Raw genomic sequence first — 12,981 nt, forward strand, 5'->3', positions numbered from 1 at the left:
TTTTTTTTTTATGTATGTCATGCTTTTTGGAAGTAACAGCATATGGGAAGAGAAAAAAAAAAATCCAACACTTAACACACACACAACCAACCAATACAAGCAAAATCTTGAAATTGAAGACTACTTGCAAAGATGAAACTCAGTGATCAACATGATGATATTGTTAAATACAGACAGAAACCAAGAGTTTATGAATACAGTCTTCAGCTGATAAGAGTTTATCTGACAACTGTCAGCTTCTGATTAGTTCTTAATTTCTACTGTGGATTAACAGATTTTAGGAAGTGGGTTTCTGTTCTATAAAGGTAGAAATATTTTTGGGACAATAAAATACCACCCAAAACCAGGTAAACAAATGCATGTATTTCCAGCTCTATTGCAGTAGAAATCAAAGATTTCTTTTTAGTAAGAGAGTTACACAATTGCTGGTCTTTTCCTTTAACTCCCCACATTTCTGACAGCCAGAACCACAACAATAGTCTTCGTTAAAATCATTTTATTTTACAAGAGTGTTTTGCATGAACAGTGACATGACAAACTAACACTTGATTCTGCATGCTTCAGATGACCTCAGCTTCTCATACTCAGAGGTCGTATTTAGAACTATATCCTTTCAGTTGTGTCTTCTGAAGATTTCCCATTTTTAGTGCATATATACAGCGGAAAACTGCAGTATTACAAACATCTACCCATCCTTACAGCAGAAATCACTCTTATCTCAGATGTATGCAGGACTTAGATCTTCAGATCTTCGTAGCATCCTCTTTAGTCCCACAGTTTAATAAGACCATCCCAGCCGCATGTAATGACTTTAGATGTTTCGTGTGGATGCCACACTGCGCCGATGCAGACTTTATCATGTGCTTTTAATCTGCTGTAGAGTTTTGTTGTCTTCCAGTCCCAGATGTTAAGTTTTCCATCTGCATCTCCAGATATCACATAGCTATATTAACAGGATTAAAATAAAAGCTGTATCATGTGTGAAGACTGCTTGTATTGTAATACTTTTACATTGAGCAACGGAAAAGAGCTTCACCCAACGAGCTTCCTGTTTGACAGTCTGCAAACACACCTACCAGAGAATTAGCATACATGCTGCGCTCTAACGCACAAGTCCTGCAGAAGGTGATTCATCAACTGCGAGGTAAATGTGCTAAGCAATGCGATTATACCATACACTGTTACTGGAACTAAAGAGAATACATCAGCAAAAGAGAAAGTGCCAGAAGTTTCTCTGAAATTTATAGACACTTTCTCCACTTTTTCCTCCAGTTCTGCTGAGGTTATTCTCCGGATTTTGTAGTAATGAATTATCTTAAGTACATACAGCGATAAATGTGTGAGCATGCTACTAAGCAAAGAGGATGAAAAAGATGGTGCTCTGAACAATCGATGAGGATACCCACACCAGACCTGCAAAATGGGAAAAAGCTGGGCAAACCTGAGTCGCAGGTATTCTAGACAAGTACATACAGTGGAACCCTGTGCTGCAGACCATGCGCAAAAGACCGGGTGCAGAAGCCTCCTGTGCTGCACCAGGACTAGGCAAAAAAAGGGGAGTCTCTGGATGGTTTAACAGCAGTGCAAAGCGTCTTTGCAGAATGGGAAGTCTGGACTACATGGACTGTTTTCTAAAGGCTGCTCAGAGCAACCACCGAGTATAGCTTAGTTCTATCAAATGGCAAGAGTAAACTTTCCATCCTGCTGCTTGACTACAGAACTCTTGTCTGACGCTGGGTTAACAGGATGGCTGTGCATCGATGAATGTCGCAGAGGATTCAGAAAGAAACGTAGCATCCATGCTAGCAAGTCTTACAATGAAGCTCATTCCCACAAAAACTTACCTCATGTCAGGTGAAAAATCCACTTGACAAGCATAGCCAGCTACCATGTGACCTTTGAAAATTTTCTTTTTGTTTAATCTGAATCTGTTCTGAGCTCCAAAAATTAAGATTTGGTTATCCATCGACTGGCAAGCCAACCACTTCCCTATAAAGGCAATAAACAGAGGTAGTATCAGTGCTGCATCTGAAGAAACAGACTTAACTCTAACACTTTAAGGGATTTTTATAACTTTTCTTGCACTATCTTAATTCAGATTTTCATTATGTATCAGGGTTCTAAGGTAGCACCTGATACTGCTTCTGTCTGGTACAACTGCGAAGAGGCAAAACCAGACATTTGACAGGATTTGGGATGCCTAGTCTTACAAAATGCACTCAGGACTCTAGAAAAGCTCTGGCTGTCACAAAAATGTGTGGCATCAACCCCACTGACTTACTGGTAAGTTGGTAAGTTACTGAGTAAGCTTGCTGGTGCACATAATCAAGTAATTCAGATGAGGGGGAAAAAATCCCATCTAGCTGCAACCTATTTAATTACCTGTTTTGTGGGTATTCTAAGATGGTCACCTCACTTTCTTTAGGGGAAAACCAAGTCTAAGGTAGATTTGGGAGTTTGAAAATTCATACATTTTTGCAACTATTTAGTATTCTCTGCCCTAATGGAATGCAATTTAATAAAGATACTTGAGTGAAAGAAAAAACCCCTAGGCTTTTCTAATCTTAATTCTACCTCATTTTATGTCTTGGCAGTGCACTAACTCCTGTCTGAGAATCCAATAAAGATGATTTGCTACACAGCACCATGGAACAGACAGTTTTGTCCTGAATTCTGCATATCGTCACTGCCTTTACAGTGTTTAATGCAAACAGTGATAACATAAAATGTGCCAACTTGACTGTAAATCTGATCAAACTTCCAGCTACTAGCTTGGAATCTGAGGCTTTTCTTCAGCTTCCCAAAGAAACAAATCACGTGTGTACCCCACGCATGTTATTCTCCTCTTAGTTTTTAAAAGCTCAGTATCTTGCATTGCTCAGGAGGAAAAAATTAATTGATGAGATTCATAAATCAATGCCCCCAAGCAGAAAAGTTCCACATCTGTAAAACTTTCAATTTAGTTTTCTTCAAAGGACTCATTTAACTCCAAAATGAGGCATAACGTGTCTGGCACAATCTGTAGTGTAAGTAATCCAAGAAAACTTGATTTGTGTGATACTGGACTACTGTAGGTCAGGATAATGTTAGTTAATGTGACAGGTGATGCCTTGAGCTGAAAAGATGACTACTTCATTCCTCACATCATTTACTGTCTCATCTCAGAAATCAAATACTCCAAATGCTGGCCAGCCAGAACTGGAAAAAGAACGAGAAACCCAGTATTTCAATGTGGAAGAATGAGATGAATTGAAAAACTGGATCAGAGTACAGCAAGTTGTGCAATTTCAGAAACAGGAGCTGGAAAAGGCCAGCTTGGGAAGCTAACATTTTTAAATGCAGCCATCTCCTTCTCCAGAATCTTCCTTTTTACACTAGAAACTCACTTGTACTGTTAAGAATATTTACATTGCAAAGCAAATACAATTTGATGTTGATAGCCAGCTGAAAATGTCAGCTGTGCAACAAGTTGATCAGCCACTACTCAGCACAGTGGGACTGTTAACTGTAATCTGGCAACACTTTAATAATGTTGACACTGAACCTATTTAATTTTGGCCAAAACAAGTAACTGTTAGAAGGATTTTTCACTGATTACTGGAGGCACTAAAACTTTATCCTCCTTCAGTTTGATTCTAATTGAAGAACATAAGCGCGAAACATTAACATACAGAATCACTGAGATAACTTGGGATTTGTCTTATGCAAGAGTTATTTGGGCTACGTTCAGAAGAGAAAGGAACAGCATTATCACTTTCTGCTTTAACAATGGCACCACAAGGGCTGCTGAACCGGCCTAGCACTTTGCAGCCATCGTCAGTTGCCACCACTGTTTCTCTTAATATTTTAAATACAGCAAAGAGCACGTTGTAGCTCTATGAAAAGAAAAATCCTTTTGCCCTGTCTGGATTGAAGGTCTAAATTTAAATTGATGCAGTTATTCTGATGTAACTCCCCATTTTGACACACGTGTTCTTAAAACTTTTAAATCAAAACCCATGGGGGGAGGGTGTAACACAGGGGTAATGGGGATGCAAGATGGCAGTATTACAGAGGTATCATCAGTAAGACTTGCCTACATAAACTAGGGCTAAGAAGGCAGTTAAAGTGTTAACCTACCATTTGGAGACAAAGTCACGGCTGGCATGGAGTGCATACTTGGCTCAGCTATGTACTTGAAGTCTACAGGAATGTCCCTGCAAAAGGAAGACGTATGTGTTTTATGAAGATATGGAGATGTTCCAAGGGGCTGCCTGCAGTCAGCCGATTTACTCAGCCACCGAACCAGAGAGACTGTAAGGTGGTGTTCAAAGGAAGAATGCGCAAAAGCTCAAAATTATGAATGCCCACCTAGAGATCTCCAGCTGCGGAGCCATCCGCAGGATGGTCTCTGATAGAGTGAGCTTACCCCAATCAAACGACCCAGAGTATAATGCAGAATCGTAATTCCAATTGTTAAGGAATAACAAAAAGATACTCTATTAATAGTTTCCAGTTTAACTGCAGCTCCTGCAAAATCCTAATATAGGTAGCAAAAACAGACTGATATAAGCATGTGTCTTATTGGAACGTCTCACTGACTCAAGTTTTAACTAGAATATTTCTGCCTTTTTTTTTTTTTTTGATAAAGGAAAAGACAACAGGAGTCTGTCTCTTGTTTCTCTGACAAAGCCCTTTTCCTCCTGATCTCCCTAAATGGGATGCCAACCAATTCCAAATGTTCACAGCTGACCTGAACCATGACTCTCTGGTCTCAATGGCATACAACACTGTGCCAGTGTATGTTAAGAACATACACTGTCCTGTACAAAGGCCTAGGGAAAAACAAACACAGTCTAATCCTTACTCTGCAGAACTGTCATTTGGTTTTGACTATATAAATTGGATTACTAACGGTCCATGCATATTCACAGTATTCCTCATACTCTGCTCTAGAAGACCAGTAAAGAGGGAAGGCATGCACATGTCTTTCTCATTAAGCAAAAGAAATCTCCAGCAACAAATAGATTTGGTTAATGTATTCAGCAGAAAACACACGCAAAATGTTCTGTAGCAACATTAATTAATACAAAGGGGATGGTTATGACTTCATTGTCTAATTCACACAGTAGAAGGGCTGCTGGGATACTATCGGAGTAGAAAGCGTGGGTGGCTGCCTTGTACTAGCTGACCGAGCCTTGCTGGATGGCAATACAGGCGACATTAGCCAGGTAATTACAATTCTATTTTATTGTGCAGTAAGTGATTTACTGCCATCTTGGGTTAAGCAACGTACACATGGGCAGCAGGGTGCGAAGCTGCTCTGTTGTCAGGAAGCAACCCAAAATGCTTCTGTGAGTTAAATGTTAAAATAATTTACCCTCAGAATAAGGAGGACAACCTGCTTAATACTGTCTGTGGATAAGAGCATGCACAGGGATAACTGGCTTCCAAACAGGCAGACCTAAGACTGCTGTTGGACAGTACATCTGTAAAGGAGTAACAAAAAGTCCACGTAATCTCTGAGGCTGACTAGCATGACAGCACAGGAACTGCAGCCCTCCCCCGTGCCCCATCCTACCTTTTCGCATCAATACCCAAACAGCTTTAAAAGCCACCTGCAACAGGACACACAGCCATCGCTGCAGTGAGGCCAGATCCTGATCCTGATCAGCTCCCACCGTTCAACACTCCCTCTGCCCACTGGTCATGTGGAGTCCTTGATGCCAGGTAAAAGCAATCCCACTGGAAGCCCCATTAAAAACCATCTCATCACAGAAGATGCATTTCCAATGCTGAATTGTACTGCAGTGGGAAATTTAAATGCAGTACAGGTTGTCCTGCCTTCTTTCTCTTTACAAATGAAGGCAAGCTCATCCACCGGAATTTATTCAAGACAGCTCTGCTTTATGTTGAAACCTACCAGACACGCTTAGGACAGCTGCAGGATAGACTGCATTAAACTATTAGGCAGAATAAAGAGATACTTCCATGTTTCACATTTGCTTCTAGTCAAATTGCTAAATAAGTAATATTAGCCTGCTCTCTTAAAAAAATTACCAAGAAAGGTGCTGTCGTGGTTGCCTGGCCTCAAAACTCATGTGATCTATTGTTCGTTCGAGTTTTTCAATTTAAAGATCTTCAAGTCCTTTCCCCACTTCATACCATTTCAAAGGCTGAAAAGTTTTAAATATCAACAGTAGTATCCGCTAGCCAAAATTCGGAAACGTGATACTTTGGGGTTCTAATACAACTTCTTCCCCAAGCAGGAGAGAGAAAAATCCTTTTAAACAAACAAGTGAAAAAAACCCCACAGAACCCACCACCAAACCCAAACCAATCCAATTCTGGGATCTACACATCATGAAGAGCTCTCTCAGGAGACTACAGTATCTGTACCAGGAACACTAGAGAGAAAAGGCCTGCTAAGGAGTACAGCTTTACAGAGATAAGCCTCCTAAGCGTGTCAGGATAATAACCAGGCTACCACTGTACAGTTCTTGCTTTGCTAGCTAACTTGGAAAAAAATGGAAACAAAAATCTCCAAGGTCAATTGCCCAAACCATTTCACTGTTTATCCAAGTAGGATCAGACGCATATGAAGCAAAGACAAAATAACATTTTGCGTTTCTAGAAGAAAGAACACAGAATATGATACCCCTGCCAACTGTAATGTCCCTGCTGTAACAATACAATCACATTAAAGGCAGAAGCAGACAGTTTTAAAGTACTCCCATTAAGATTCCTAAAGAAACCATTTAATCTGCAAGAGTCTGTGCTATACTTGCAGTCTGAACTTTCAGCAATCAACCAACTGTAACTCAGTGTACAGCGCAGTGAAATCTATGCATGGGATGAATTCTCGGGGAAGGGAGGTTTAAATTCTCAGGGGAGAAGTTCCTCACTCTGATGAAGTCTGACACCGCATCCATTACCAGCTCTGGCCAAGTCAAAGTGTTTACAAAACATACTACAAAATTCCTCTAGACAATTGAAACTAAGCAATTAGAACAGCTTTAATTACTGGCTTTTAAGGCCATACTCAGGTCGTAATTACTTCTGCTTAGTTTCTGAAGGATACTGAAGAAATATTGTGCTGAAGAACATATGAAGAAACATGCAAAAGGTATAGTAATCACATCACCCTAAGCTGCAAATAATTTTCCTTGTGAACTTAGGAAAACAAGGATTTGAGGTACCGCATGAAATAATTTGCCATGGAAGTTTTCAAGCTCCAAAAGCTTCTGTAGTGAGTATACTAATTTAGTTTTAATGCATTGTAGAAATCTGGGTCTTAAAATTACAGAACTGTGCCTGCAGACCAATTAACATATATCATGGCACGTTGTGGAGACAGGTTTTCAAGTTGTGCCTAGGAAGACAGCATTACATTTGCTTTTTATAAAACCCCCAAAAATCCCTGACGACTGTATTACAGAATACTGCCTACAGTTGAGTTCCCTATTATCTGAACAAGGCAGCTCTTTATTCAGTGTACAGCAAGTACAGTACATATTTTTTCTTCAGAAGGGAAAAAAAAAGCTTCTGCTACTGGAACAATCAGGTTGTGATGTTCCCATGCCAGAACCTTTTTGCCTTTCTTGCTCTCTTCCCCACAGAGTGACTAAATCCACCCACTTCACTATTTATTTCAGCTATCAACACAAAGCTCGTGAAACAAGGGCAATCCAATTTCAAGGAAATAACAAATTTGTGCAAGTGAGATCATCCTCCCACTTGCCAGAGAGGAGACATCCCTTAGCAGATATGATACCGTAAAGGATTTTTCTTTAAGGAGCTCAGTAAATGTATGAGCCTAATTATGAAATACTGAACAGAGGCTCTCTTGGAGTGACATATGGTGACAGCATTACATGTCTAGCCTAAGCCTGAGTTCCCAGACTTTGGTCATTACCACTGCTGCTAACTGGCAATGACAGCAGCTGATCACAGATACACTGAAGGTTTTGCTGGCTTCTTGGGTAACACTCAAATACCACAGACTGGAGTCTCTTGTCTAGGTTTAAAAAAAAAAAAAAAAAAAAAAATCTAGGAAGGAATTGATTAGTCACAGAGCTGTCGAACTAGTGTCCGTACTGTGCAACAGCTTTGGATGTGTGAACAGCAAAAGGAAATTGAAACCTAAAGATATAGCAGTGATTATTTCATAATGAAATTTGAAATCATAGAGAAAAGTCCTAAGCTGAAAATCTTAGTACCCAGAACTTTGTGGAAAACATTTCAGATAGGAGAGATACATTTTTTCCCCAGGTATGTTAAAAACTGGAAGCTATTTAAGATGATATTTCTTACAAGTTTTTCTTGGATACTTTCACTTTTCTGTCATCTATTGTATTTATACTGTGGGTACCAAGGATTGCCAAAATAACCCCGACTACCAGAAAACCAGAAATGAAGCTACACTAAACTATTTCTTTCATACACGGGCCAAATATTATGTAATACTATGCACAGCCCAATTCAAAGCAGTCAAAACTGACACACAGTAATGTAATAGAGGAGGCATTTCTTTAAAGGGTTAATTTAAGGGCTAATACAGCCTTGAGAAAAGAAGACAGAACAGAGATCACTAATACAGTGCAGTGTGCTTCAGGCTGACAGGGCTGTCTTTGGGGGAAAAGGAAATTTATGAAGCGCCTCAAGCCTTAGGCCAGAACAGGGTTGTAAAGCCTGCACTTCCTCAGATAGCTAGAACCCAGTACACTCCAGTGTCCTATGTGCTATGTATACTTTTAAAAATAAACTATGTTCTCAGTTTGCTCACAATATACTTTAAGTTAATATTCGAAATTTTAAACTTACCATTCCCAGACTCTTAAACTCTTGTCATCAGATGTACTCACAAACCTTCTATTTTCATCCACAAACACAATGGTGTTGACAGCTCCCAAATGCCTATCGTATTCCTGCACAATCTCACCACTTCGAATATCCCACTGCAAATAAAAAAGTCAGAATAAGACCTTTTTATTTTTACTAAAATCTGAATTTTTAGAGGAAGACATATTAAATAGACATACCTGCACAATTTTCTTATCTGACATTCCTGCAACAAAGAGATTTTGTTTGTCTTCATCAGGATTGAACTTGACACAATAAGGAACCTTCCTGTTTGTGAATCTTGAAATGCATTGCCCTGCAACAGAAAAGCCATTCATAGTGCATCAAGTTGGAAGTTCTATGGGCTTATCGGTTCTCTGCAGATATTGATAAAAAACATTAATTTTACTTTTATTTTACTAACAGCAGAAAACACTTGTTTTAAAGCCTTTGAGAGGACTACAGGGTAGAATTTACCCTGCTCTTTGATTATACCTTTTTTCACACGTTTGTATGCACAGACCTGTATAAATACATACACACAAACTGTTCCATACCTTTACTGCAGCTTTCCAAACAGTGTAACTGCTCAGTAGCCTATATGTCATCAAGGACATCAGGGCTGGTCAGGCTATCACAAGCTGACCACTGCCTTTGCAAGGCATCACCTCCTCAGCATCAGAGGTCTTCTCATCAAGAGACTTAAACTCAGGCAAGAATTCCTCAATCCTAAGCCCAGAAAAGGGTAACTAATCCAACTGCAAAACAAACCACTGACCAACTTTCATAGCCTCAGCCATACATACCCTGATTACATGTTAGCCTTAACTTACAGGAGCCCGTTTTAATCCGAAAGCTCAACACATTTTTCAGGTGTCTAAATAACTGAGTTCAGACTTGAGACTGGAGAATGACTTACACCTTACTGGCTGTCACCTGTATAAGACCAGAGGCACTGCCAACCAAGAAAGCTAACAACTTTTTCAAACATGGGAACTTCCTGTCTTAGGAACAGACTTAAGTTTAAAAGAATATTGACAACACCTATCCTGCATCTTTTTAGCTTAAGAAACTATACGGATCAGAATGTTGGAGTATCTCCCAGGCAGTTCTGTGACAGCAACAGACCTACCCTCCAACTCCCTGCCCCAGCAGCTCAATTTCCACCACTTTTCTTATTGGCAGTGCTCCTCAAGTTCAGGTTAACCAAAAGATCAAGTGAAACAATTCTTCTAAATTAAGCATATTCAGGTCTAAATTGTGATTTCATTACCTAGTTTTATGCCTGTAACTGTAAACATGCAATTAAGTGATTTGGTAAAATTTTGTCTTTCGCCCAAAATTTTTCTAGCATTACAAATAACTATCAAATTCCTCAAATAAAAAGGTATATGAAATACAGGTATATAGGTAGTGTCAACTGCACTATTACAGATAACAGCAAAACATTTAGGGAAAAAATTACTATTCATCCTGTAACGAAAGCATAAATACTGAACTACAAGACAATATTAAGGATAATTGGAAACAACCTGACTGATAACGTATCTTGGTATTTACTATTAATTAAACACAGTGCCAAATAACAGTGTCTATAAATACAAGCCTACCTGTTTCAGTGTCCCAGAGCTTAAGATAGCGGTCATATGCAGCACTAAGAAACCGAGTGCCAGCATTATTAAAACAGATGTCTCTAACAGCTTTGCTATGTCCTACAAGATAGAAAAAATGTGATGACAAACGAATCCATTCATGCTTAGAATTAATGTTTTTTAACAAAACATTATTCACGTTAAATACTCCAGTCTTTAACAATACCAAGAGAACAAGGAAATCACTTACTGACATTCTTCATGAACCCTAGTAAAGAATGATTCAAGCGAGAAAGAAAAAACCCAAACTCATAAAGAATGATGAGAATTAAATCCCCAAACCCTCAACACCTCTCAAGCACTGGAGAGACAAACAATAGCATTGCACAGAACCAACCACTGTGCATCATTCATGAATTGATACAGAAGCAGAACTTTAAGTACTGCTAGCTTCAAAGATTGTTCTATGCTTCTCAGAGCTGCAAGAGAAGTATAAAACACTGTAATAAATGCCAACATCTAATGAAAGAGAGGAGAGACAAACACTACAGGAGACATATTTAAAGGAGAAACATTTATAATTAGAAAACAGGTACAAAATATGGGAAATATTAGATCAGAAAATTAAGAATGCTTTCATCTGGTGTTACCTTCCTAACCCTTAACCCCAATACTTCAATCTGACCACTGCATCAGACTTGTTAAGTTAAAATACTGGCACAGTGCCTTAAATATAGCAAAATACCAGGCGAATCTGGTTGATAATGACCTTTTGAGAAAGAGAGTCAAACTGTTCAGAAAGGGCAGTCTACTCAGAGAGACCCTTTTTTGAGCCATCATGTTGGCCACACTGCTGTCATATGATATATTATGTGAAAAAAAGACTTCTTTGTTGTTACTCAACATATATTCACTCAGTGTTCTAGCAATGTTCCCATTTCAAAAGGAGAATCAGCTGCTTTTGTTCTGCATTCAAGGCTAAGAAGTTTGTATTTCTCTCTCTCAGCTATCGGCTTTAAAAAGCACCTGTTACATGAAGAAAGATGACACCTGAACCCCCCCCAAAAAATAATAAAATTTCCCAAGCTTTTGCACTAGAAACTCCACACAGAAGATATGACCTATTAAAGGTGGGAATCATCACACCGTGAGATGCCCTCACTGCATAATAACAGCAGGCTGCTGTTCTCAACATGAAGATGGCAATGTAATTTCCTAATTTTGCCTTTGGAAAGGGGTCTTGCATAAAGTATTGATGACTACAGTACTTTAATATTTTGCTTTAAAGATTGTAAGATGTTATACATCAACATTCTCAACACGAAGATGGGGCAATGTAATTTCCTAATTTTGCCTTTGGAAAGGAGTCTTGCATAAAGTATTGATGACTGCAGTACTTTAATTTTTTACTTTAAAGGTTGTAAAATGTTATACATCAACATTAAATTGCTTGGAGTAATTACAAAGGTTCACTAAAAACTTGCACATTTTTCAGTTCTTATTGCCAAGATCATACTGGATACCATTTGCCTTGGATGCCTGCAAGTCCTCTCTATGAAAAATTAGTAAGATAACGTAAATCATATCCTTCCATGAAATTGTTTTAAATACATATAAATTTAAAAAACCAGACTATTACCAATAAATGTTCGTAGACATCTTCGATCACCATATACTTCCCATAGCTTGGAAAAAAAAAAGGGATGGGGAGAAAAGATGTCAATTGTTAAACAATAATGATGCTGAAATTAAGTGCAAACATATATGGCAACATCTCTTAAGAAATTAATTACAAACATATGACATCTACTGATTCATCACAACTATCTACCCAGAAATTCACAAGAATGGTCTGTCACTATCTTGTTAGCAACCCCCGCTTCGAATAACTAACCTCCCCCCCAGCATGTTCCAACTTTAAAGCCCTAAGGTTTTGCTAGTAATAAATAAATAAATCGATAAATCATCAGCTTTCTGGTATGATGTATGCTGGACTAAAATGTGATTAGTTCAAGACCACAAATGCTTCACTAAAACACTTCAACAGAAACCTATTGTTAGTTGTAAAACTAGGTTTCACAGAAAATGAATTATTATAACAGAGGCAATAACCCAAGGAACTTGTGACCTTCTAAATGCTGTTACTAAATGATTAACACTGTTCTAACACCCACAGCCTCGTGTATTATTTCTATCTTTGATCCAACAAATTTTTATTTTTCTCACTTGATTTTTAAATTACAAGTAACACAGACAAAAGCTACCTGGTAGAGGTACCAAATGTTTAAGTGTTCTAAAATGCATTGCCTATATTCAACGATGGTATAAAACATATATGTGAAACCAGAAAAATAACTCACCTTGATTTTGCAATCCATAGAGCAAGACAACAGTATATGCCCAGAGAGAGGAAACAATCTAACTGCACTGACACCCTGTAAATAAGGACATAATTAAACAGTAAGTGGAGCATCTAGATAGGTCCTAAGTTCACTTGCCCTCTTTTCTAAGAAAAAAGCTAAAGCTTATCTTCATAAAATACACAGATACTGTATCTTGAAAAGAAATA

General features: G+C 38.5%; 1 protein-coding gene across 1 annotated transcript in view; it reads right to left on the minus strand.

Annotated features, from left to right (window-relative positions):
- Positions 1-481: 481 nt before the first annotated feature.
- Positions 482-12,981, minus strand: part of CDC40 (cell division cycle 40) — a 40,490-nt gene continuing 27,990 nt past the window's right edge. The window contains exons 8-15 of the mRNA XM_055713657.1: positions 12,773-12,847; positions 12,052-12,097; positions 10,431-10,532; positions 9,021-9,136; positions 8,803-8,936; positions 4,120-4,196; positions 1,845-1,989; positions 482-943 (exon numbers count right to left, since the gene is read on the minus strand). Of these exons, the coding sequence (XP_055569632.1) occupies positions 766-943; positions 1,845-1,989; positions 4,120-4,196; positions 8,803-8,936; positions 9,021-9,136; positions 10,431-10,532; positions 12,052-12,097; positions 12,773-12,847 (873 nt within the window). The 3' untranslated portion in view covers positions 482-765. The remainder of the gene's footprint in view (positions 944-1,844; positions 1,990-4,119; positions 4,197-8,802; positions 8,937-9,020; positions 9,137-10,430; positions 10,533-12,051; positions 12,098-12,772; positions 12,848-12,981) is intronic.

This window comes from Falco cherrug, chromosome 6, assembly GCF_023634085.1.
Source record: "Falco cherrug isolate bFalChe1 chromosome 6, bFalChe1.pri, whole genome shotgun sequence".
NCBI classification, from domain to species: Eukaryota; Metazoa; Chordata; class Aves; order Falconiformes; family Falconidae; genus Falco; species Falco cherrug.